We start from the raw sequence: 22,930 nt of genomic DNA, 5'->3' as shown, positions 1-22,930 counted from the left end.
GACAGCCCTCCTGTCCGCCGGAATGACAGCCCTCCTGTACGCCGGAATGACAGCCCTCCTGTCCGCCGGAATGACAGCCCTCCTGTCCGCCGGAATGACAGCCCTCCTGTCCGCCGGAATGACAGCCCTCCTGTACGAGGAATGACAGCCCTCCTGTACGAGGAATGACAGCCCTTCTGTCCGCCGGAATGACAGCCCTCCTGTCCGCCGGAATGACAGCCCTCCTGTACGAGGAATAACAGCCCTCCTGTCCGCCGGAATGACAGCCCTCCTGTCCGCCGGAATGACAGCCCTCCTGTACGAGGAATGACAGCCCTTCTGTCCGCCGGAATGACAGCCCTCCTGTCCGCCGGAATGACAGCCCTTCTGTACGCCGGAATGACAGCCCTCCTGTCCGCCGGAATGACAGCCCTCCTGTCCGCCGGAATGACAGCCCTCCTGTCCGCCGGAATGACAGCCCTCCTGTACGAGGAATGACAGCCCTTCTGTCCGCCGGAATGACAGCCCTTCTGTACGCCGGAATGACAGCCCTCCTGTCCGCCGGAATGACAGCCCTCCTGTCCGCCGGAATGACAGCCCTTCTGTACGCCAGAAAAGCTTTGTGAATTTTATCTCTTCATAATTTTGAAGCATTTTTTTTTCGCAAAGTGATGAATTAATAGTAAAACAAAGATATGTTAATCCATTCATTGCGATGCGATTCAGTAAGCCCATGGCAAACATTTTTTGTGTAAATTGGTGTTTGTCGGTATTTTTTGTTGTTGCAATTTCTGATGATAATGAAATTGACATAGAAATCCTGATTATACTCTAATGAACACATCAAATCCATTACTTCAGGTTGCTTAATGTAGATTATCTTAATTTATTTTGCTTCTGGTGCCTTCTGGTGATATCTAGGAAGATCGTGGCTTAAACCAAAGAATGTTGATTAATCATTCAATTGTTAACATTTAATTAATTTTTACTCAATATAATAAATCCAAGAATAAAGTGTATTTTACAACATGTCATTACATCATCCTATATAATTTACCTTGCCGGAAGGATACGCATTCATGTAAAAAAATATATGAATATTGCTATCTTCACAACAACAGAACTTAAATTTGGTTTTAGGTCTCTGATTGCATGTCTTTCCTTTAACTGAGACTTGTGTCGTTTTCTGCTGTCAATGAACCTAATACAGATCATAATCCGATGTGATCTTCATACTCTGATTGCTTTATAGATATTTCGACATTTGTGTCAACGCCGGGGAAGTTTCACAATCGGATGTGTCTGTGTTGAAAAACAAATTTGAAAATGTTAGACACGCGTCAGTTTGCATATAAAGGGAGATCCGCCGACCTGACCCGGGTTGTTCAGAGGTTAGTGAAAAATTCCAATTGTTGCCACTTAAAATACCCAGAGCGTTAACGGTAAAATAACACCCGAACGTTGTCAATCTGACCAGTCCAAACAAATCTAAAGTTGTGAAATTATGAAGTGTGTTCCTGATATTTTTGTTTTATGTTTCCACTAGTTACATTTGAGCAACTGGGGCCAGGTCACTTAGGATTGTGACATCAGGCCTAAGAATATGTATAAAGGGTCATCGGAACATCCAGCGTCCGTGACATGTGTATCTAATTTGTGTTTTAGCAAAACATTCATTTGCATCCCGTGTGGTTTGATTCGCTGAGAAATTTCAGACACTCGAGAGTATTTGCACAATATCAGGAAGTCAGCAATGAGAATATATTTGCTAGAGGGCACGCCAGGCTGACGTAATGACCTGTCAGTGAGCGCTGTGGGAAGCATGGGTTACTTAATAGCATGCGTCTAATCATATCAGTCTTATCATCCCTCCTAATTCGAATATACTCTCATTAATATTCTTTCGTTTGCCTGATTATATTATATTATGAATAGTAAAAACCCCGTTGTAATGCCACCTGTTAAACCGCTTAACCCGCATATCGGCATAGCATTCCTGGACCTGACAGAGCAGGTAATCGGAGGTGTGCTATCGTACTACGTGACGACGTACAGTCGGGGATATCAGCTGATTATAAAAACCCGGATACTGATTTGATTGTATTTGCTTAAAAGATTGCAAGATGAACTGACCTGGACCCTGACTTGTGCCTCACAGTGAGACAATTTGTAGACATGAACAAAAACTCGCACCAAATGAAGTGGTAGATGACGACGACATTATCAAATATCATACCACACATCGGACCAGGAAGATGAAGACGATGACAACACGGACGTAGACACACATGTAAGCTATACCCCCTACTAATTCTGACGCAAAGGTGGCGATGGACATCATCCCAGCATGCTAAAGGACAGAAATCAGCACTATGGACATTTTGGAAATAGAGAAGTCATTTAAAGATTTTGACATATTCGACCCCTATGACCTTGAAAGCGGATCAAGGTGATTCATTTTAACAATCTTTGTAACTCTTCATCCCGACATGCTAAATGCCCAATATCAATACCATGGACCTTTTGGTTAATGAGATGCTGTTTAAAGATTTTGACATACTTGACAACTTTGACCTTGAAAGTAGGTAAAGGTCAATAATATGAACATACATGGTAGCCCTTCATCCAAGCATGCTTCATGCCTAATTTCACTACACTGGGCCACAGGCACTCGAGGCCAGGATATTATTTTTTAAACGTTGATTTTTGTTTTAGCACTCATGACTGACGTTATTTAAACGAAATATCAGCAGAATTCAAGTTTCCGGATTTGTCAACCGGCACATAAACTTGAATTCTGCTGATATTTCTTTTAAATAACGTCAGTCATGAGTGATAAAACAAAAATCAATGTTTAAAAAATAATATCCTGGCCTCGAGTGCCTGTGCATGTGATGAAGAGGCTACCAAGTTTGTTAATATGCATGACCTTGACCCGCTTAAAGGTCACATGGGTCGAATTTGGTATTAGGCATGTAGCATGAAAGGCTACCGAGTTTGTTAATATGAAGGACCTTGACCCGTTTTAAAGGTCATAGAGATCGAATATGTTTAAATGTTTGAACAACTTCTTCTCAATAACGAAAAGGCCCAGTGCAGTGTATTTTTAATGACCGAGGACCTCGGATTTGTCAACCGGCACATAAACTTGAATTCTGCTGATACTTCTTTTAAATAACGTCAGTCATGAGTGATAAAACAAAAATCAATGTTTAAAAAATAATATCCTGGCCTCGAGTGCAGGAGGAGTGGGATTTTAAAGTATTTGCTTTATATTTTCTAAATTCCTTCTGTTCTGTTCCAGGAAGCCGATACCCAACATTTCTACAAAACTGATTTCTCTTCACTCAGGCATGCTGCATTTGGGCAGAAAATCGATCATATGTACAGAAGAAGGAATCTAAAAAAAAAAAACATGCTAAATTTCCCTGTTTCATGGCCCCTGAAAGCCAATAAGCAATATATATATGCATAGCCATGGCATAAGTTCACTTTCAGAATAGGTGAGGTAATTAAAGGTATTTTCTGCTTCCCTAGTAAACATGTCATGATCTCATGAATATCAAAATATCTTCCTTATAATCATATACATGCCATAATGCATCTACTGTGCTAAAATAAAAATGAAAAGACAATTGCAGTTTATAAGTTTTTTTTCAGAAAGGAATGAAATATATAATGAAAAGATATAAAGAACATTTCACAAAAGTGACCTCCAGTATCAATTCACTGTTAACAAGGCAAATGACATCAATGTAAGGCACCTGTTGTTAACAGGTGAAGGAGCCTGCATACTTAAAGGGTTATCAATTAATGGATGGACTGCTACTCGATAATTAATATCATAACTTGGGTTATTCCTTAAATTATCAAACATTTGGTTTGTAACACTGCCATTTCACACCTGTACATAAAGTATGTTTAATATCAAGTAAAAGAGAGTTTTTGTCAGAGTGAAAATTTGTTGGAATAGAGGGTAAGACGAAATAAATTAATGATAAGGATAAACATGGAGGGTAAATATACTTAACCATCCAGTATCAACATTTTGATGATAAATAATTTGTATATTATGGCACAGTATACTGTTTTTTCTGAAACAATCCCAAGATAATGCCAGTACAAATTTCTATATATAACTATATATATAGTCATAAGGCACCGTTTCTTTCAAGAAATGTCTTACACTTTCCCTAATGAGAGATGTTTTTTAATTTTGTTACATTAAAGTTAAAAAGTGCATGAAAAACCATGATGATAATTTTGTTTATGAAAATAATACCTTTATACAAGAAATCATAAAATCTTAACTACTTACATGGATATACTACAAAAGCATGTATGTAAGTTAAACCTTGAAAATGGCACATTTTAACAACATTTACTGTGAATCAGATCTGCATCTGCTGAAAACAACTTCATAAGAAAAATTGAAGTCCTTTGTCTCATCTTTTGACAAGAATTTTTGACAAACTTCTAGCACTATGTCGTAATTTCCTAATCACAGTATCAGTAGTACCACTGTGTAAATATATGTAATAAATACCAGTTATAATGATGTAAATGGTGGTGCAGTGATAACACACTTGCCTTTCACTGCCTCACCACATGGGTTTTGCCCAGGTACATATCCTCCTACAGAAAGACTGTGCTTCCATTTGGCCATCAAGAGTGATAAATATAAGCTTTAACCTTTTTTTTTGCAATTGTTGTAATAAAAAGAAAAGTTTATATTTCTAATAATCGTGTAAACAACTAGCATTAATGTCCTTTACTAATTTCTATGGCAACCATTTTGGAGACATAATAATCTATAGCGTGCATCAACATCAATTTTCAACAAAAAGATATTTTGCTTATTTCCTCATTTTATTGGTTTTCAAATGAACACTTCTACCTTCATCTGGTTTTGACAAAAAAATTGCAATATGACAGCATGAAATTGCAAAATAATTTTTTTTGTGTGCACACATCATCAATATATGACCACATTTTGACAGATCACATTACAAAACTTCCCTAAATCCATTTAAGCATTAAAGAAGAGTAGTGTTTTGAAACAAAATATTGACTAATTTCTTCATTCTTTGTCCTGGCCATCCCAATGTCCCTAAGGGGTCAAATCAATTTTCTAAATTCAAAAAATGATTCGTACCCACAATGATATTTCAGACCAAATTTGGTTTAAATCTATTCAAACATTAAGGGAGAAGAGCATTTTGAAGCAAAATATTGATCTGCTATACAATATCATGGACACAAGCTAAGACTTGTGATGTTAACACATTCTGAAAATAAAGTTGGTTACATAAAGTATCACAATTAAGACGAGTACAATCATAACATGGTAACACTCATGGCAACAAACCTTGGGACAGCTTCGAGGAATTAATGTCATATTTCATGTGTATATATAAAAATAAAGAGCATTTACAATATGAAATAGTAAACAAAATACAATATTTTAAAACAATAAGTCAGATCTTATCACAAAACATGTAGGCTCCAACAAACAATATCAAATATTTCTTTTGTTTGCTATTTGTGTTGCAATAAAACATGTTTAAATCAAATAAAATCAATTCTCTTGTAGACAAAATATACATTGTAAATGTTTCATGTACATAAATAGCATTGATTCAAAAGATGAAAAGTCATATACAGATTTGAATCTTGTTAAACTAGACTCTCTCTCTGCTGAAATATCATACTTTTAAATGACATATGTCACCGTGTTACCTAAATCGTCACCGTGTTACCTAAATCAGAGTTATATTCATAAACAAAAACTAAGATAATGTGCCAACTTCCTATTTGAAAGATGATGAACTTCAACGACTTTGTCTAGACAGGAATTTTGACAGTATCAAATGGTGTTATGGAATTTCTAATGAAGTAAAACGTTTTGACAAAGGATTTCTATCAGAGCATAATGAGAATAATTTCATGAATACAAACGTAATTTTCATACCTAAGAATATTTCAGAATTATAGTAGGGCGGCGCAGTGGTAATGCACCTGCTTTTCAACAAGCAGTATTGGGTTTGATTCTCAAATCAAATGTGAAAAAATAAGGGATCACCTGTACAACCACATGAGTTTTTCCTGGATATTCTCGTTTCCTTCTACAGTAACACACCTTTCACATTTACATCTGGGTGAACAAGAGTGATTTTTGTAAGCTGAAATAACTTGTTAACAATTGTTGTGAAATTAATCAAGTTTACATTACAAAACATCTTTTAGAATTTCAAACATGTTCTGGATATCAATCTATAGAGAACCAAATAAGAGTAGTCCTGTATTATTCATTACTCAACATCATCATACTCTGAAAATCCTATTCCAAAGTTATAAGATTCCATTTAAGTTTTCAATAACAGATATATCAAAATTACACAGAAATGGCATCACATTTTATTTTACAGACCAATATCCTTGATACTTAAAATGAAAGTATGTAACTACATGTATACATCATAGCTTTTTCCTGTTTTGTAGAGTGGAAATTTATCAAAAGATTTTTCCAATGATTACATGCATTTTTCAAAATATGAATGGGATACGAGATGGGAATAGTTCTCACTTTTACCAATCGTAAACAAATTATAATTGTATGATTTTTCATTCATGACTAATATTCTTTGATATAAATAAACTCTATGAGTTGACCCCCCAGTCATATTTCATATAGTCAACGCTGTATTTCTTGCTGTCTAACAGTTCTGTGAGTTTTGCCTTCCTGTCACCATCCGGAAGATGAGCCTGGATCCAGCATAGTACCTGATCAGGTTAAAAAAAAAACCAAAAGTTAGGTTTGAAATCTTATGTCATCGCCTCTCTTCACTTTAAAAACTGGTTTTATAGAAGGCTTCTCTGTCAGGTAGCACTTAGTAAATACTCTGCAGTCAACAAAATCTGTTACATTATTTCATCACAAGTCAACTTATGTCTGCCAGAATTATTCCCCTTTGATGCATAGTTATTCCATGGCCTGTATAACTATACATGCATTTTGAATAAAATAAAAACTATGCTATAGTCGTGGTAATTGATATATTGGAAAATTATCTTAAAAGAGAGCATCTTTTAAGCTTGTAGTGCTTACATATTTATATTCAAATCCTACAGCAAATATTTTTTAATTTTGTTTACTGACAAAAAATTAAATTTCAAAATCAATTCCTCCATGCAAGTGACATAAATATTATCGTTTACTTATGGTATGGTGATTCTCAGATAGCAATGGTTTGAACTGTCGGGTGAAAATCTTTTCATAGGTCCTGCTTTGAAAACCACAAATTACACAAACTATTTCTTAAATTTGAACATTAAGCAAGTTCATTATTATCATTACCTTGTAATAGACACCAAATCTCAGAGTGGGGAGGTTGGCTTATTGCAGCATAATAATACAGCATATATTAATTGTCAATTCTACTAAAACTTTACAGGTTGTGGGCTAGCAGATTATGAGGCATGGGCTTATCACAAGACAAATCTAGTAATGAGTTCATATAGCTATACATTCAATCAAACTTACCACAAATATTCATCAATATACATTGGCCCTGTGATAATCTGGATGTTGATATAAGTAATACAGACAAGTCTCAATTCAGAGGGAAATGTAAAGGAAATGGATTTACGTAATAATTGTACTCATTAGTCCAGTAGTTTGAACTATGGCTCCAGAAATACTTTACGCTTACAGAATTGGCTTTTTATAGTAATGTTTCAGCAATGGTCAGGTATTTTGTGTTTTCATGGGTCTAAATAAACAATTAATTGACAAGAAATTCTGTAACAGCAAACATGATTTCAGTACACATACAATATTTATGAAAATGAACATAATCAGACTATGAAAGACATATCTATGAATACCTGTAAACACAGTCAATACATAAACTACTACACAGACTTTCTGTAAACAACCAATATCATACAGATGTTTTTATCTTTCTAAAATCCAGGGAAACGTCTGAACTCGGCAGTGTGGGACACCAGTATAACTGATGATGTTTTGCAGGGACAAAGTTGTCCAGATTATTAAGGGGCCAATGTACATAATATGTAACAGAATTTTAGAAAATAAAAATACGACTTACCTCCTCTTTGTTTTTGCCAAAGTCTTCCTGGTACCACTTTAATATCTTAGAAAGTCTGACTTGTCGTTTGTTCATATCAATCTGACAGCCATCACCACCGTCTAGGAAAGCCTCAGCAGCCAGCGTTAGTTGTTCATTTATACCCTATATCAATAACACAGATATTAAGGCTTAAATTCCATGGTAAAATTCCTCTGATGCTGCAAGATAATATTAGCAATAAAACTGCTTTTATGTTTGTGTGAGGGCAATCAGCTAATAGCAAAAGAAGATATGTGACAGTTTTACAACTTTAAAAAACATGGCTTCAGGAAATGGGGCTAATCACCTTCTTTTATACTTCAAAATAGACTTTCGTGACAAAAGCTTTAAACATCCATTACAATCTGCCCTCCTATACTTTATTTTGCTTAGATGTTATCAAATCAATTGTGAGAACACTGATTTGGCTGCACCAAGAAATTTGTATGTAGACAACGAAAGAAGGAAAATTAAATAAAAGAATAATTATTCATTCAAATTTTTAAATATATTAATCTATGCATGTTTAGAAAAATAAAAACAGGATCATAACTCCATTTGAATTAACATTTATTGCATTGAAAGAAACTTGAATTAACAAGGGCTAGTCGACAATAACTCACATTGGAGGAGTATGTTTTAATGGGCGGACAACTCTTAGCTCCACACACAAGAGCAAAGTGTATGAGTGGCTCGTGTTTCTCTAAAGCCACTTTAAAGCGAGGATCTGACTGAGAAAATGGTCTAGTGAACATACCTGTGAAAAACAAATTGAAGATATATCAGCAAATATTTATCTCGTATAAATGTTAATAATATATAAAATGAATGATTAAAAAAAAAAACATCATTTTCAGCAGCTTTTACAGATCTTACATACATTTTTCTTCAACATAATTTTGCAAACAGATCCTAATGCAATTCAACTTATATTTCTAAATTACAAACAATGCAAATTAGAGTGATTTCTAATTTCAAAACTTTAACGTTACAAAATAATGGTGTGACTTCATTTATTTTTTTCTTTCCATGAATTTTTTAACAATTGACATTTATCACCAAGAATTCAAAATCAGAACTGTCAAAATAAATACCTAGGGTCATTTTACTCTTTTGAGACCTTTCATTGATTCAGCCCCAAAAGTGCAATTCTATTAAGATTCTTTACACTAATAAGCATTGAACTGCCACAAAAACAAACAAAAAATGATCATACAAAAAAATAAACTTGCATTTCAAATTACTAACACAGCATTGTGTTACTTAATCAAAATACATGAACAAAATTTAATCCATCTCCTCATTGTTTATGTAAGTTGCATAAGTTTCTGAGGTAGGGGATTTTATAGACAAGTTATCTCCCTTTGACTTACCAACACCCTTCCTGTTGGCTCGCAGCACACCATTCTCAATGTCTTGGAGAGAGTATGATTCTCCACCAATTATATATCTTATTGTGTTGAAAAACTGGAACAGAGAATAAGATATTTCGTACATACATACAGATCTCAATAAAGCAGCAATCCAGTCAAGCAAGAAAAATACACAGATACTGCAACATTCATGCAGAAATATACCTTCAAAGAAACACTGATATTTTTCAAGCCTTAAATAAGGGGAAGACACATATTTACTGACAATGGTTTCAAGACCATGTTGTAAAATATTCCAAGATCACTCTTATACCGTACACAAAAATAAGTTCTGCTAGATGGAGCAAGATCTGTTGACTCCTTAGCTTAAAGAAAAGGTCCAGAAACATTTAAATATAAATTAAATGCTAGAGAAATCCCAGTTGTTCTCAGAAATCAAATGAATACCATTTAATTCACAATATTTCAAATGTCATATTGGCATTGAAACACAATTTTCAAAATCAATGATCTCTGAATGTATGGCATTTAAATGTATGAACTTGCATGGAGTCTGAAGAAAGATCAGTTAAACTGCCATCACTATGGGTAATACACATTTAAGATAGGTGATATAGCATTGGTACACTATTGTCTTATCTCATAATATTCTATTGATTCACCATTGAAAACCATTGAGATGTAATAGTATGTTAACAAGGTACCTAACTGGAAATATTTTGGCCCATTTCAATGGTCAAACAATGGTTTATCAATCCTCAAATAAGGAATTTTCAATGGTTTTCAATGCATGGTTATGATTCCAGGTTTTGAGAGGTATAAAACTGCAGATATGCAAATACAGCCCTTTAGCCAAACAACTGTATTTCAGTGGAGCATGGTGACAATGGTATTTCAATGCCATTGATTTTGCTAAGGGAGAGTTTTTTAAACAATCATTTTTGTTCCTTTTAAAGCTTACATTCTGTTTTTCGTTTAGAAAGTTTTTTTTAAATGGATTTTTCTTGTGATTTCAAAACCGATTACAGACAATGGTAGAAATTACATGGTTTTGACTTAATCTTTCTTTGCTTTTCTTATCAAACCAAGAGGATTCACCAACAGTCATCGCAGGAATTTTCTTTGGAATCTATTTATGTATATCGTACCTTGTACCTCTGCCATAGGTTTGTTGCAGGGCCAACATGCACATTGGCATGGATAACGAGCGCATTGTATATGTTAATGAAGAAAGACAACTTCTCCTCTCGAGTTGCCTCTGAGATTCGGACACGATGGAGCTCCTTAGTCAATCTTTTGTATTTCTCAAACTCTGTACTTCCAGCTATGCCTTTGTAGTTCACTTTCTGATATTAAGGAAAGTAAGAAAATCATTATTGCTGGAAGTGAAATTTTGTTTTGTAAATGTTAGAAAGTATAGTATAAAATACTTCTGTACTTTTGCTTAAATGAGATGAAGAAAAGAGTACAATATTTGGACTATGCTGTAACAATCTAGGGTGCTGAACACACATAATCAACAAAGAATCTTTAACTCTAGACCCTGTTAAACACTAGACGTGGCTATGTGCCTGACCTGTACCATTACAGAGTTACAATAACATAAAACTGTTTCTGAACAATTTTTGTTACCACAACTGTAATTATGAAAAAGTAATCTTCTTTTTCTTGGCACGATGTTGAGATGTTGAGAAGATTAATCTACCTTTCCATCAGCAGACAAAAAAGCGTTGTATATCTTCAAGATGAGTTTTCTGATTTCTTCTCCAAGTTCGTCAGCTTTTCATAGTTTGAAAAGATAAGAAACTGTTAATAAAAGCTAGCCTTCTTTGTACAGTGCACTATTTTTTGTAATATCCTTACTGGACACAACCTTTACATATATTCACAAATTAATTTGATATAAATGTTATTTCATCATCTACCTCACCCCTAGATTCCTGATGAAGTTTACAGCTAATCTATTATCATTAAAACTGAACCGATAATATGCAGAGAATTTGTTTTAACTGTGTTTTTGTTTCCCTCCTAAAAGGATAATTGCAGTCACCTTGTCTGATAGCTGTTGTTTGTCATATTACCTTCATGTGATGTTATAAAAACTCAGCAAAATAAACTGATACACTATACTAAGCCAAGGCTGTCTCACTGAACTAAGAAGACTTCAAATTAAGATCAACCGTTCCAGTTTCCAGTTTGCACGAACCTGTCTAACTAAAGATTACATCATCTGTCTTAGAAAATATCAGAAATGATATGAATACATATACACACCAGGTCTGGGCTCGCACTGCGACATTTCGCCTGCGTTGAGGGCGGAGGACTCATCGTCCTCCAACAATCTGTAATACTTGTCAGGAGAGTCCTGGAACACTTCATCACTAGTACTCTTCACATTGTGGCCAAAGTGTTTGTCAATCAGATTTTGCCCCATCTCAACTGCTGTACTCCGCTCTGGAAATACACACATGTACAAAAATATACACTGCACTCTGAGCTGGAAATATATACAAATATACATAAACAGTGCCTCACCATTCTTCATAAGCTATATTCTTTTCTGGAAATACAAATATACATACATTATATTTGTAAACAGGGCCTAACCCATTTTAATATAACTGCACTCCATTCTGGACACAAACATATATAAACAGAGCCAGACCATTCTCCATAGGTAAGTGTATAAAAACAGGGCCTGAGACATCTCATCACTCTGCTCTGGAAACAAGGAGTCCACAGGGATATCATTGCCCATCATCTCATGATCTCTATTAACTCTTCATTAGTTTGATAATTTCCTTTCTTTTCTCTTTAATCCACTTATTTTCTCTGGGTGAAAATGCATGAATGGAAGTAACATAGGTTGACAGGAAATAGTGAAAACAAACTGTCAAAATACAAGATGGTCACTGGTCGCAATAGCTACATGTATCTGTGCTTCACTGCTGGTCCAACACACAAGTTGAGTTCAGAAATTTGTATCCTGGGTGAACAGCCAATTTTAGAGAAACATATATACAGTTGCCTGATCCTACATGGTAACAAAAGTCAGTTCTGCAGGTCTGTATACGTATCCAAGTTTTGAAGAAATGTAAAAAGTCAGCCCTAAATGAGTGCTTGATTGACTCTACATATATATCCAACAATAAGCCCATGCTTGGTAATAAGCCCACCCACTCTTTCATAAAATTATCAACAAATCTGATTTTATCATGTCCCATAATAAACCCATATTCTGACTTTGAGTAAAAAGTATTGTGTAAGTATATACTAATTCATTGCAGTATAATTATGTAAGTTTTATGTAAGTTAAGGGACCAAGAGATCTAAGAACCTATACCATTTTGAATGATACCAGTTTCCATATTGTACAGATAATTTCCATGTCAGAAAGAGTAAAAATGATCTTACCAAGCCCCTTTGTTTTGACCACCCAGTCCACAAACTCGCGACCAACAAAGGACCGTTTATAGGTAGTGAGTATGCGGGAGTGATCTTTGATAAGACCACTGGTCTTCAGGTCCTCCACCAGCTTGGCATATTCATCTGGTTCACATACAAACTCGCCAGCATCTGAAACAGGCAATTCATTAAACTGGGTTCTCACTCTCCATAAATTACTTATATTGCACTTAATACAATCATGTATACAATAAAAATGCACGTGATGAAAATTATAAAAACATTTACTGTAACTGGCCTACCTAATCCAAATATGATTGATTTAATGGGTAGAATCTATTTTCTTTGTTTTGAATTGTGTCTTTGTATTTTTGTTCTTTTTGTTTTTTGTTAAAACAGTTATGAAGTAGGTGGTAATAGTACCGGAGTCTTTGATGGCTGTACTGGGGTCTGGTATCTGAGGGGCATCACTCCCTGGTGCTGTGGTCTTCAGTTCTTCAATGCTTGCCTCCCACTGGCTCTTGTCATTCACCTTTACAAACAAAATTCTCATGATATCATTCATTTCTGATTAGGAGAATTCAATTTTTAACTTTAAAATTTCATAATGTTTAATTTGGTAAATTTGGAAATTTAACATAGGCCATAAAATGAGACATTTTTGATTGAAAGATAACTGTCAGCTGCTGTAGATTTTCATGCATTAAATCTCACTTTACACAGAACAAACTTACATATTAATCTTGTGTAAATTTATGAATTCATAGTTGTGTAACATGTTCTTTGTTTTTTCTACATTAGACCAAAGAAACACTCTAAAAGTGACACTCAGTACCACAATGATTTGGGGAAGAAGAAACCCTATGATCATGTAGCCATTTAAGTCAAATAAAATGTACCTCCTACCTAGTGTCCCTGATACAGATCTATGGTGTCCCTCCCTGATACAGATCTATAATGTCCCTCTCTGAAACAATACCTAGTGTCCCTGATACAGATCTATGGTGTCCCTCCCTGATACAGATCTATAATGTCCCTCTCTGAAACAGATCTATGGTGTCCCTCTCTGATACAGATCTATGGTGTCCCTCTCTGATACAGATCTATGGTGTCCCTCCCTGATACAGATCTATGGTGTCCCTCTCTGAAACAATACCTAGTGTCCCTGATACAGATCTATAATATCCCTCCCTGAAACAATACCTAGTGTCCCTCCCTGATACAGATCTATAATGTCCCTCCCTGATACAGGTCTATGGTGCCCCTCCCTGATACAGGTCTATGGTGCCCCTCCCTGATACAGATCTATAATGTCCCTCCCTGATACAGGTCTATGGTGCCCCTCCCTGATACAGGTCTATGGTGCCCCTCCCTGATACAGTTCTATGGTGTCCCTCCCTGAAACAATACCTAGTGTCCCTCCCTGATACAGATCTATAATGTCCCTCCCTGATACAGGTCTATGGTGCCCCTCCCTGATACAGGTCTATGGTGCCCCTCCCTGATACAGATCTATAATGTCCCTCCCTGATACAGGTCTATGGTGCCCCTCCCTGATACAGGTCTATGGTGCCCCTCCCTGATACAGATCTATAATGTCCCTCCCTGATACAGATCTATGGTGTCCCTCCCTGATACAGATCTATGGTGTCCCTCCCTGATACAGGTCTATGGTGTCCCTCCCTGATACAGGTCTATGGTGCCCCTCCCTGATACAGGTCTATGGTGCCCCTCCCTGATACAGGTCTATGGTGTCCCTCCCTGATGCACTAGTAACTAGTGTCCCTGATACACTACCTGTATCCACAATATACCTAACTGATAGCTTTCCTCCCTGATTGAGTGCAGTGATCTTCCCTGATACAATATTTACAGTGTTCCTCGTGGATACTGTATCCATAGTGTCCTTCCCTGATATAGAGTCTACAGTACTAATGTAATTTCCCTAAATGATTGAGTACAATTGTATATATATATATCATGTCCGATCCTGATACAATATCTACAATGTTCTTCACTGATACAGTTCTATGGCTTCCCTTCCAGGTATAGATCTCCATCCCTGATACAATATCTGTAGTGACATCTCAAGTGTCCATCCCTGATACAATATTTACTGAAAAAGCATCTCTAGTGTCCCTCCCTGATACAGTTCAATGGTTTCCCTTCCTGATATAGATCTCCAGTGTCCCTCCCTGATACAGTTCAATGGTTTCCCTTCCTGATATAGATCTCCAGTGTCCCTCCCTGATACAGTTCAATGGTTTCCCTTCCTGATATAGATCTCCAGTGTCCCTATTCTATCTACTCATAAGTAATCATATGTATATGTAACAGAGGTCATTATTCATTTCGATGCCTTCGCTTGGAATCAAACCCGGAACCCCTGGGTTACTAGTCTGACGTCAAAACGATTGAGATAAAGAGAAGTTCTCCATAGCTGAGCGGTATTTTGCAGCTAGTATTTTTCCAGGGTTACATACCCCCCCTCCAGGAAATAACTCATCTTCAAATTACCAGTGGTTACAGTGATGCTGTTAGGGCATGGCTAAGTACTATTCCCGGGTCCCTACATAGGCGCCAAAGTAACAGAAGTAATTATTTATTTTGATGCCTTTGCTAGGAATCGAACCTGGGACCCCTTGCTTACTAGTTTGACGCTAAACCTGCGCTCATACAGTCAAGCTAAAGAAAAGTTCTCTCTTGCCGAGTTGTATATTGCGGCTAGTATTTTTCCAGGGTTACATATTGGACAGCAGGTGGATATATGGTCACGATCAAACTGAATCACGTCATAATCAAAATCAACTGACACATAAATGGAAGACAGTGACATTTATAGCTTAAGTTAAGCCAGTTTAGGGCTGCTGGGAACATATACGTTTGGTAATTGAGTAACATGGAATTAAAATTGCTGTCTCTATTCCCTTATCCACTGGGGTTGTCCCTATCCCCAGACCACTGAGGCAAACCTTAGTCCTGCATTATCTACATGTATGCATCCCAATCACTATTCCATCACTGTTTATACATGTAAAACTGTCTGCCACGTTCTGTAATCTCTCAGACCACACCCCATACCAGGCTGTGGATTTCTATTTTGCTGAAGTTCTGGCATAAATTATCTTCCTGTGTACACGGTCCGGTGAATCTAACAATATCAATCAGTCAATGGAGCATACATTGTACTTGCTTACTAAACATGCTAATTACACAGGTAAACAAAACATACTAGTGCCTGCAGATCATCATTTCCCCCGATATGTTTAGCGTTGAAGAACACTTGAGGAACGGTGTGTCTGCCAGTGCGTGCTTTCACTTCCTCCCGACATTGCGGGTAGGTCTCCAAACTAATGTCAGTATACGGAACACCTTTCTCCTGTAAGGTATTCTTCGCTCTCATACAGTGAGGGCATCCCAAAATTGAATACACAATCACGCGCCCCTTCAGTTCCATGTTGCTGTTCCCTGCTAAGTTCCAGTATGTGACAGCGATAACACCTATATCCGGGTATGAACTCAAAATAGGTCTAAATCGTGCAACAGGACTGTAGTTGTAAACATTAATCAATACACTCACTCCAGCGGAAACAAGATATGACAGTCTGCGAATCATGTTCCGTGATACACAGCCGGCGTAAGTCATGCGCGAAGTGTGTGGTGTAGGGGGAATAACTCTTATACAAATTGAGAAACATTTTAGCAAAGAAATGAATTCTGAAAATTTACACTATAAAATTAATCAGCACATGGTACAGAACACGATCGCTTACATGTACACTAGTGCAAAAATGGTATTTCGATAGAGGATGTTAACAAGATTGCACAAAAGACACGCAAGTGTTCCTAATTCAATACAAATTTCTTTTTAGAAGAGTTCAATAAGGAATGAACTGCATTATACAGCTGCCTCGTCCTTCTGAACAGTGTTGCCAACCATGGGTCTAAATTTTGAAATCTAAGAGGCGAATGAGAAAAGTAAAATAGATTTATAAAAGAACAAATTTTCTATTTTAGTTTTACCAAGTACATGTATTATGTAAAGAAACTGATCCTAAGTTTATGAAATTGGCCTAAGAACCCTAACATGTACGAATACAATGACTTAATACAGCATATGGTCAGCCATTGTGACTGTATTTTACCAGAGACGCATTTATAACATATACACCTCTGATTTTACCGTCATATTTCTTTTTGGTCGAGCCAGAGGCCTACTGTTAAATTCAGTGTATAAGAATATCCTAAGAAACAAAATTTATCAATTTGCTTCGAATGTCAAAGATTCTGGATGTTTTCCAGTAAGTGTAATCGAGTTTTTCATGCAGATATAGCCTAACATTGATAGCGCGGCCATCAATGCTTGAGATATCAATAACAGGACCATTTTGATATAGCTCAAGCCCAGGGCCAGGAAGTTATATGTTTTCAACTTGTCTGCCTTGTATAGAGAGAAGAAAATCTAAAAAATATTAAATCATTACAGAATAACACAAAAATTCGCTTTCAGCTTGGAAACTTCCTAATTTACACGAGCACTGGGTTGACACATCATGTAACCTTCCCGATCTGAAATAAGAGCACAAAGGTAATAGAAAGAATAAACCTTGTACACAATATTGTTGTCTAATTTAGAATCAGATCTCTCATATCATTTCGTACCTCGTAATGAATACACCATAGTACAAATTAAAGTGAAATATCTGGTATTTGAAATTTGATAATCTTGAGGCTGCCTTAGATTGATCATAACATATGTTTTAATGAGTTGTCTATTGTCTCCCAAAAGAATGTAAACAACATCTAAAATCCCATTTTACATTAAGGCTTGTTTGGGTTTCATGAAAGCGATTCCTTTTCTTCAACAGTGTAGCTTATAAGAAACGTTTAAGCAATATCTGCTGTCGTTTGAGACGATACTCCATAAAAAATATCTTAAACGATCAAATTTAAACCAAATAAATAAATAAATAAATAAATAAATGTTGCATATCATATAGAGAATCGGATATCGTTGACGACTGTAAGATGTTTTCTTGTCACTATATAGTGTATCTTATGTTCCTGTTTGATTAGTGACGCTGTAATTAAGAAGGATTGTATATAAAACTGTAAATAAAACTGGTCTAATAACAGAATCTTGTAGTTTCAAAGCTGATATAACCTGGTGTTTTGTCATATAATGTCTTCTGATCAGACGACGTAATGTTCGCATTAAGACCAGACTCACCTTATTTGGTCTGATCTGGACGACTTTCCAAACACAATATGATTATTACGTTATTAGATACGACGGGAAAAATTAACCTTCTAGGAGATTGGATCCATGGTTCCGGAACATCTAGATCCCGGTATGGAGAGCTATAAGTAAGAAAAGCTATTGAATAAATATGACCGAATAATGGAACCTTGAAACATTCCCTTAATCAACTGATTCCAGTCACTGACAGACGACGTTAATTTGGTCTGTAGTGTTTTGTTACTAAGGTAATCCAGTGATCAAGGCAACACGTCCGGAGGTTCAATTACGTGGAGCAGATTTATAGACATCAAATAGCTTGTCTAGTCACTGACGTCATCCATGTAGCTAAACATAATGTAGCTACATACTGCCCTCAAGCATACTATAAATTAAAACGATGGATAATAAACGGGTTAAATAAATGCGGTTATGAACTGTCTTCCACAGACAAATAATATTAGAATTATATGAAACATAACACGCAATACAATACAACACTGAAAACATGAGTAAGAACACAGAAAAATACATCGGACTTCACTGATGAAAAGATTACGATACACGGTGTCTATCGCTACAGAATATACTGGTTGATAATAATTCTGACTCACTTTGAATCAATTTCATTCAAGCGTGTCGTGTATGAGTACATAAAAAGTCCATAACTCTCTAAAATAGTTGAAATCACGATGACACTAAATATTTAAAATGAGTGAGCGCTCCATTGGCACCAAAAACGGCACGACATCGGCTTGGCATGCTGCAAATCAGGCGCCGTATAGCCATTCGTGGAGTTCATGGGTATTCTTGACAAAAAAACATCAGCAAGCTCGTGCCGGTTGACAAGATGTCACGGATGATCGGTAATGCGTTGCTGTAATATGTCCCACACATGTTCGATTGGGTTGAGGTCGGGTGGGAGAATGTGCCAAACCATACGCTCAACAGCTCAACCCTTAAAGGGCCTTACAATCGGATGAAGGATTTCACCTTGGTACTTGAACCTGTGAGGCTTACCATCTTCAACCGCCCCCCACCCCCGCCCTCCAAACCCCCCCAACCCACCCCACCCCCTCTCTCGTCCTCTTCGAAAGAAACGGTCATGCTCGAGGGCGTACAGCGAGTCTGTGAGCTCGAAATCCAGAGTTGTGAAGTCTATTTCTCACCGTGAAGAATTTTTTCTTACACTTGCTTGACGGAATATCGTTATTCAACATACAGGAGCTTGCAAACCGATTTCGCCCACTGAGAGTGTCTACATTACAGCCCTGACGAGCTGTCGTACGCCGTGGTCTACCCAATCGAGATATCTCGGTAACGTTTCCCGGTCATCTGGAATCGATTCCATGATCGAGAAATGATACTCATTCACATATTGAAGTGTGAAGCCAAAGTTCGCTGTGATTGTCCTGCTTGCAGCATCCCGACTGCTCAGCCAGCCTCTGCAGTTGTCATGCGATGTCTCATGCTAACAATTGTTCAAAACAGGATGCAAAATGACATTCAGAGGAAACACAAACTTTTTAATTGATTTGACGTTAAGCCAACGCAGAATTTCAATAAAACCACAGCTACCGAAAAGTTATTGTGTACACATTGCTTATAAAACCGTGGTTAAGGAGTGTCAAACTTAATCTATTTTAATGGCAGAAAAATCATATGTTTATGATCCTTAACTTTTTGAGTACAGTACATTAAATCGGTATAAATACAAATGTGGCCATTTTCATTCTAATTGGAAAGTCACAACGAATTGTGATCAACATTATTTTTTAAATGTTGTTCGATTATAGAATTAGTAAACAGTTTCCTCACAAATTCATTGCAATGTTTCAATTCTGGAAACTTCGTCTTAGAAATTAATCCATTAATCATCAATTAATGGACCAGATACATTGTAAGTAATGCAGTACCTCAACAGGAACTGGTACTGACGGAAAGAGAGCACCCTTCATTGACATTAAACACTATGGGCTTTTCATATCAGCACTGCCACCAGCTCTGCCTATACAAAGCCAAATGGGGAAGGAAGCCTACAATTTCGGAGCTTGAACCAAATAACCCTCAAATCTTTTTAATTCTATTCCATTAACTCCAAGCATGCTTTCTTCCTTGTCCCTTTATTTGAAAGTCCACGTTGGTTGATATCTGTTCTATGTATCCTCTGTCTTACAAGCAGTTCAGCACCGAATATTTACGTGTAATATTATCACACGATTTACAGAGCTGCTGGCTGTGTGATAAATGTGTGATAAATCTTGGAATTAACTCACTGGACGTTTCCCTATATCATTCGTTTCAGAAGGTCTGTTTTTGTACATATGTAACTTTTTTTCCAGCCTTTCCGTGAGCATTTCTTTAAAAAGTCCCCTTCCATACAACCGAAAGCAAATTTTACAAGCGGTGCTTTTCTCTCCCCAATTATTAGAAATCTGTACAGTTCAAATGGACCTCATAAAAATCGACACAAAAGTATTGAACCTTAGCTTTATATTATATCGTGTGCAATTCAATCAGACAATCCTCCTATCTCCCATCGTTTAAACTCGGTCTGTCTGGCATGTCAACGTTTTATTAGTAGAGTAAGGCCTTCACCCAAGTATGCACCTCAGAAGTGTGCTAACGTCACGTGAAACACACAGATTGCCTGCATGACTATTTCATTAGATATTCTAGGCGTCATTTGTGCACAGTAAAGCATTCCGAACCTCTGAAAATCAATGTAAAATCTGTAGGGAGCTACGGCTCAATTCGTGTCTCACGTGAATAACGATTGTCGGACATGAATTGTACATCTCCGAAACAAACATTACGTATATCAAGTGATCACGAAAAGAGACCAAAACGCTTGGCGTGTTGTTTACAACAGAATCTTAGCGAGTCAAGTAGAAAAGAAAAATCCTTTGATGGTTTGACATTAGATACAGTCTCGTTTACACTCCTTAAAAATGTAACTATTTTAATGCTTCTGTTAGGTATAAAGTCCGGGAATTGCTAGTCTTTCAGTCTGGAGACAAATCGTCCTGGAGTTTTACATGGAGCAAGTCGAAGCCTTTTCTTATTCATTAACGACCGCACATATATTGGAAATAGTTTTTTACAACATCGAAAATTAACTACAAGTATACAAGAAACGCGAAGGGCTTTTCTACTCTCTGTAGGAGAATAGGTAACAATATACTTCAACCACACCTACAAAAACATCCATTGAGATAATACTCCGCAGGTGATGGAGTAAAGCTGGAGTGTAAAAAGCAAGAAATCAGTTCATGGTATAAATCTACAGCGCTTTACCAGTCTTTAATAATACAACGGAAAATACCATAAACTAATTTCGATAGTTTAAGTCATTTTTGTCACAGGATTCTTATCTTCGTCACCGTTCACACAGGATAACGTAATCTGATGTTGGAATTCGGTGTACATGTACATTTAACGACACTTCTGCTTAAGTATCCTATTTGAACCCATACAAGGTGTTCATGAAATTAATTGTTTGAAGCTGTTGAAATGTTTGAATTACAAGGCATACTAAAGACTATCAAACACATCTATTTTTATAGAAAAGCTCACAATATACGGTTTCGAGAGATGCATGTGAATCGGGATTAACTTTTACAGTCGTCATAATGATCGTACCGTTACTTTTTGCATTTGAAGCCGGGTGTGATTGATGCTCGTTAGTATACCCGGGCATTTCACTGTTGTTTACCATGTTCTAATTTGGGAACGTGATACTACTTACTTGGGTTGACCAATATTTACATGGCGAAGGCAGAAGACGCTTACTCTTCCGGAACACATAATGTTATTTTCCTTATAGTTCTTCAGGAGTTTCATTGAAATTGTGTTTGTAAATGTATTATGTTTCTGTTATTACGTCGATATTTTCTTTGCTATTTCTATATCGCACACAGATATAAATGATTTACATCCTCTCAGACATGATAACCGTCTGGTTTGTGGCCTCCTGCCTACTACACGATTAACTTATTTGTTCCTCTTCGCTGCAGCTGTCTGATCAATACCACATCTACACACCGAATGGTGACACCTGTCTTAATCACCCAGACAGATCCATTATCGTTTCATTGATCATATATCGTACTACCTAGAGAAAGAGCTATTATCTCCATCTTTATATAGGAGAACAAAGAGGAATTGACCCTAGGACAATGTAACAATAATTACCCTTTAATAGTGAAACTCTTTGAAATGCGCTGTGAAATAAATAGTGTTAGGCTTTGTGACAATCTAAGAAAAAGGTCGTATTTCACAGATTTTATCTGAAAATAATATTACACGCAAGTGTACATTAGAATACAGTTAATTACAATAGAATTAGAATTGTATAGTTATTGTATTTGAGTGGCTGCTATACAGTTTTACTGCCACACACCGTCCGTTGTGTGTGAATTTATAGAGAGCAATCAGGTACAGTTTCTAAAGCCTGGTTGATATGAAAACTTCTTTGTCAAGTCGCTCCACGTTCACAAACTGAAGAATTTATATATATTCATAATGCTACAAACATATCTATAGCAGTTTACCTTGTATATAGGAGAAAATTTAGCTATTCATACCATATAATTACAGTCTATTTAAATGCCAGGAGAGCCATGGAAAGACATAACTAGCCACATATCTCTGTGTATGACAGTTTTTATATACTGTGTTGACATTTTCATGTTCCATACTTTCTCCCAACGATGGAGATACTTACCAAGGGTATGTTATTGTCCATTTAACAAGGGAAAGTCAAAGTCAATTTATACATTTCTTTCAGGAAACCTTTTTGT

At 36.5% G+C, this 22,930-nt stretch overlaps 1 protein-coding gene and 1 long non-coding RNA gene across 2 annotated transcripts; one reads left to right on the top strand and one right to left on the bottom strand.

Annotated features, from left to right (window-relative positions):
• Window positions 1–1,108: 1,108 nt before the first annotated feature.
• Window positions 1,109–3,614, top strand: LOC132556985 (uncharacterized). Its single transcript, XR_009554490.1, has 2 exons — window positions 1,109–1,370; window positions 3,284–3,614. It is a non-coding gene; the product is annotated as an uncharacterized LOC132556985 (long non-coding RNA).
• Window positions 3,615–16,535, bottom strand: LOC132556952 (uncharacterized). The gene is made up of 10 exons (XM_060221415.1): window positions 16,122–16,535; window positions 13,313–13,421; window positions 12,899–13,060; window positions 11,759–11,938; window positions 11,190–11,263; window positions 10,633–10,830; window positions 9,485–9,578; window positions 8,735–8,868; window positions 8,091–8,234; window positions 3,615–6,762 (listed from the first exon to the last, which is right to left on the bottom strand). The coding sequence occupies exons 1-10, from the start codon at window positions 16,533–16,535 to the stop codon at window positions 6,640–6,642; spliced, it is 1,632 nt and encodes a 543-aa protein (XP_060077398.1). The 3' UTR covers window positions 3,615–6,639.
• Window positions 16,536–22,930: the final 6,395 nt, after the last annotated feature.

Source organism: Ylistrum balloti, unplaced genomic scaffold, assembly GCF_031769215.1.
Source record: "Ylistrum balloti isolate Yb309-2 unplaced genomic scaffold, AGI_CSIRO_Ybal_v1 Utg370612, whole genome shotgun sequence".
In the NCBI taxonomy this organism is placed as follows: domain Eukaryota; kingdom Metazoa; phylum Mollusca; class Bivalvia; order Pectinida; family Pectinidae; genus Ylistrum; species Ylistrum balloti.
The sequence above is the reverse complement of the archived record's forward strand: the minus strand, read 5'-3'. Positions and strand labels throughout refer to the sequence as shown.

Bases quoted from the DNA above. Each gene is read 5' to 3' on its own strand.
- LOC132556952 (XM_060221415.1), bottom strand. From the start codon at position 16,535: ATGACTTACGCCGGCTGTGTATCACGGAACATGATTCGCAGACTGTCA. The intron at 13,422-16,121 runs GTATGTTTTGTT...TTGTTTGTAAAG, and splicing joins ATGATGATCTGCAGGCACTA to GTGAATGACAAGAGCCAGTG. The intron at 13,061-13,312 runs GTACTATTACCA...TGCCTGTTTCAG, and splicing joins TACAGCCATCAAAGACTCCG to ATGCTGGCGAGTTTGTATGT.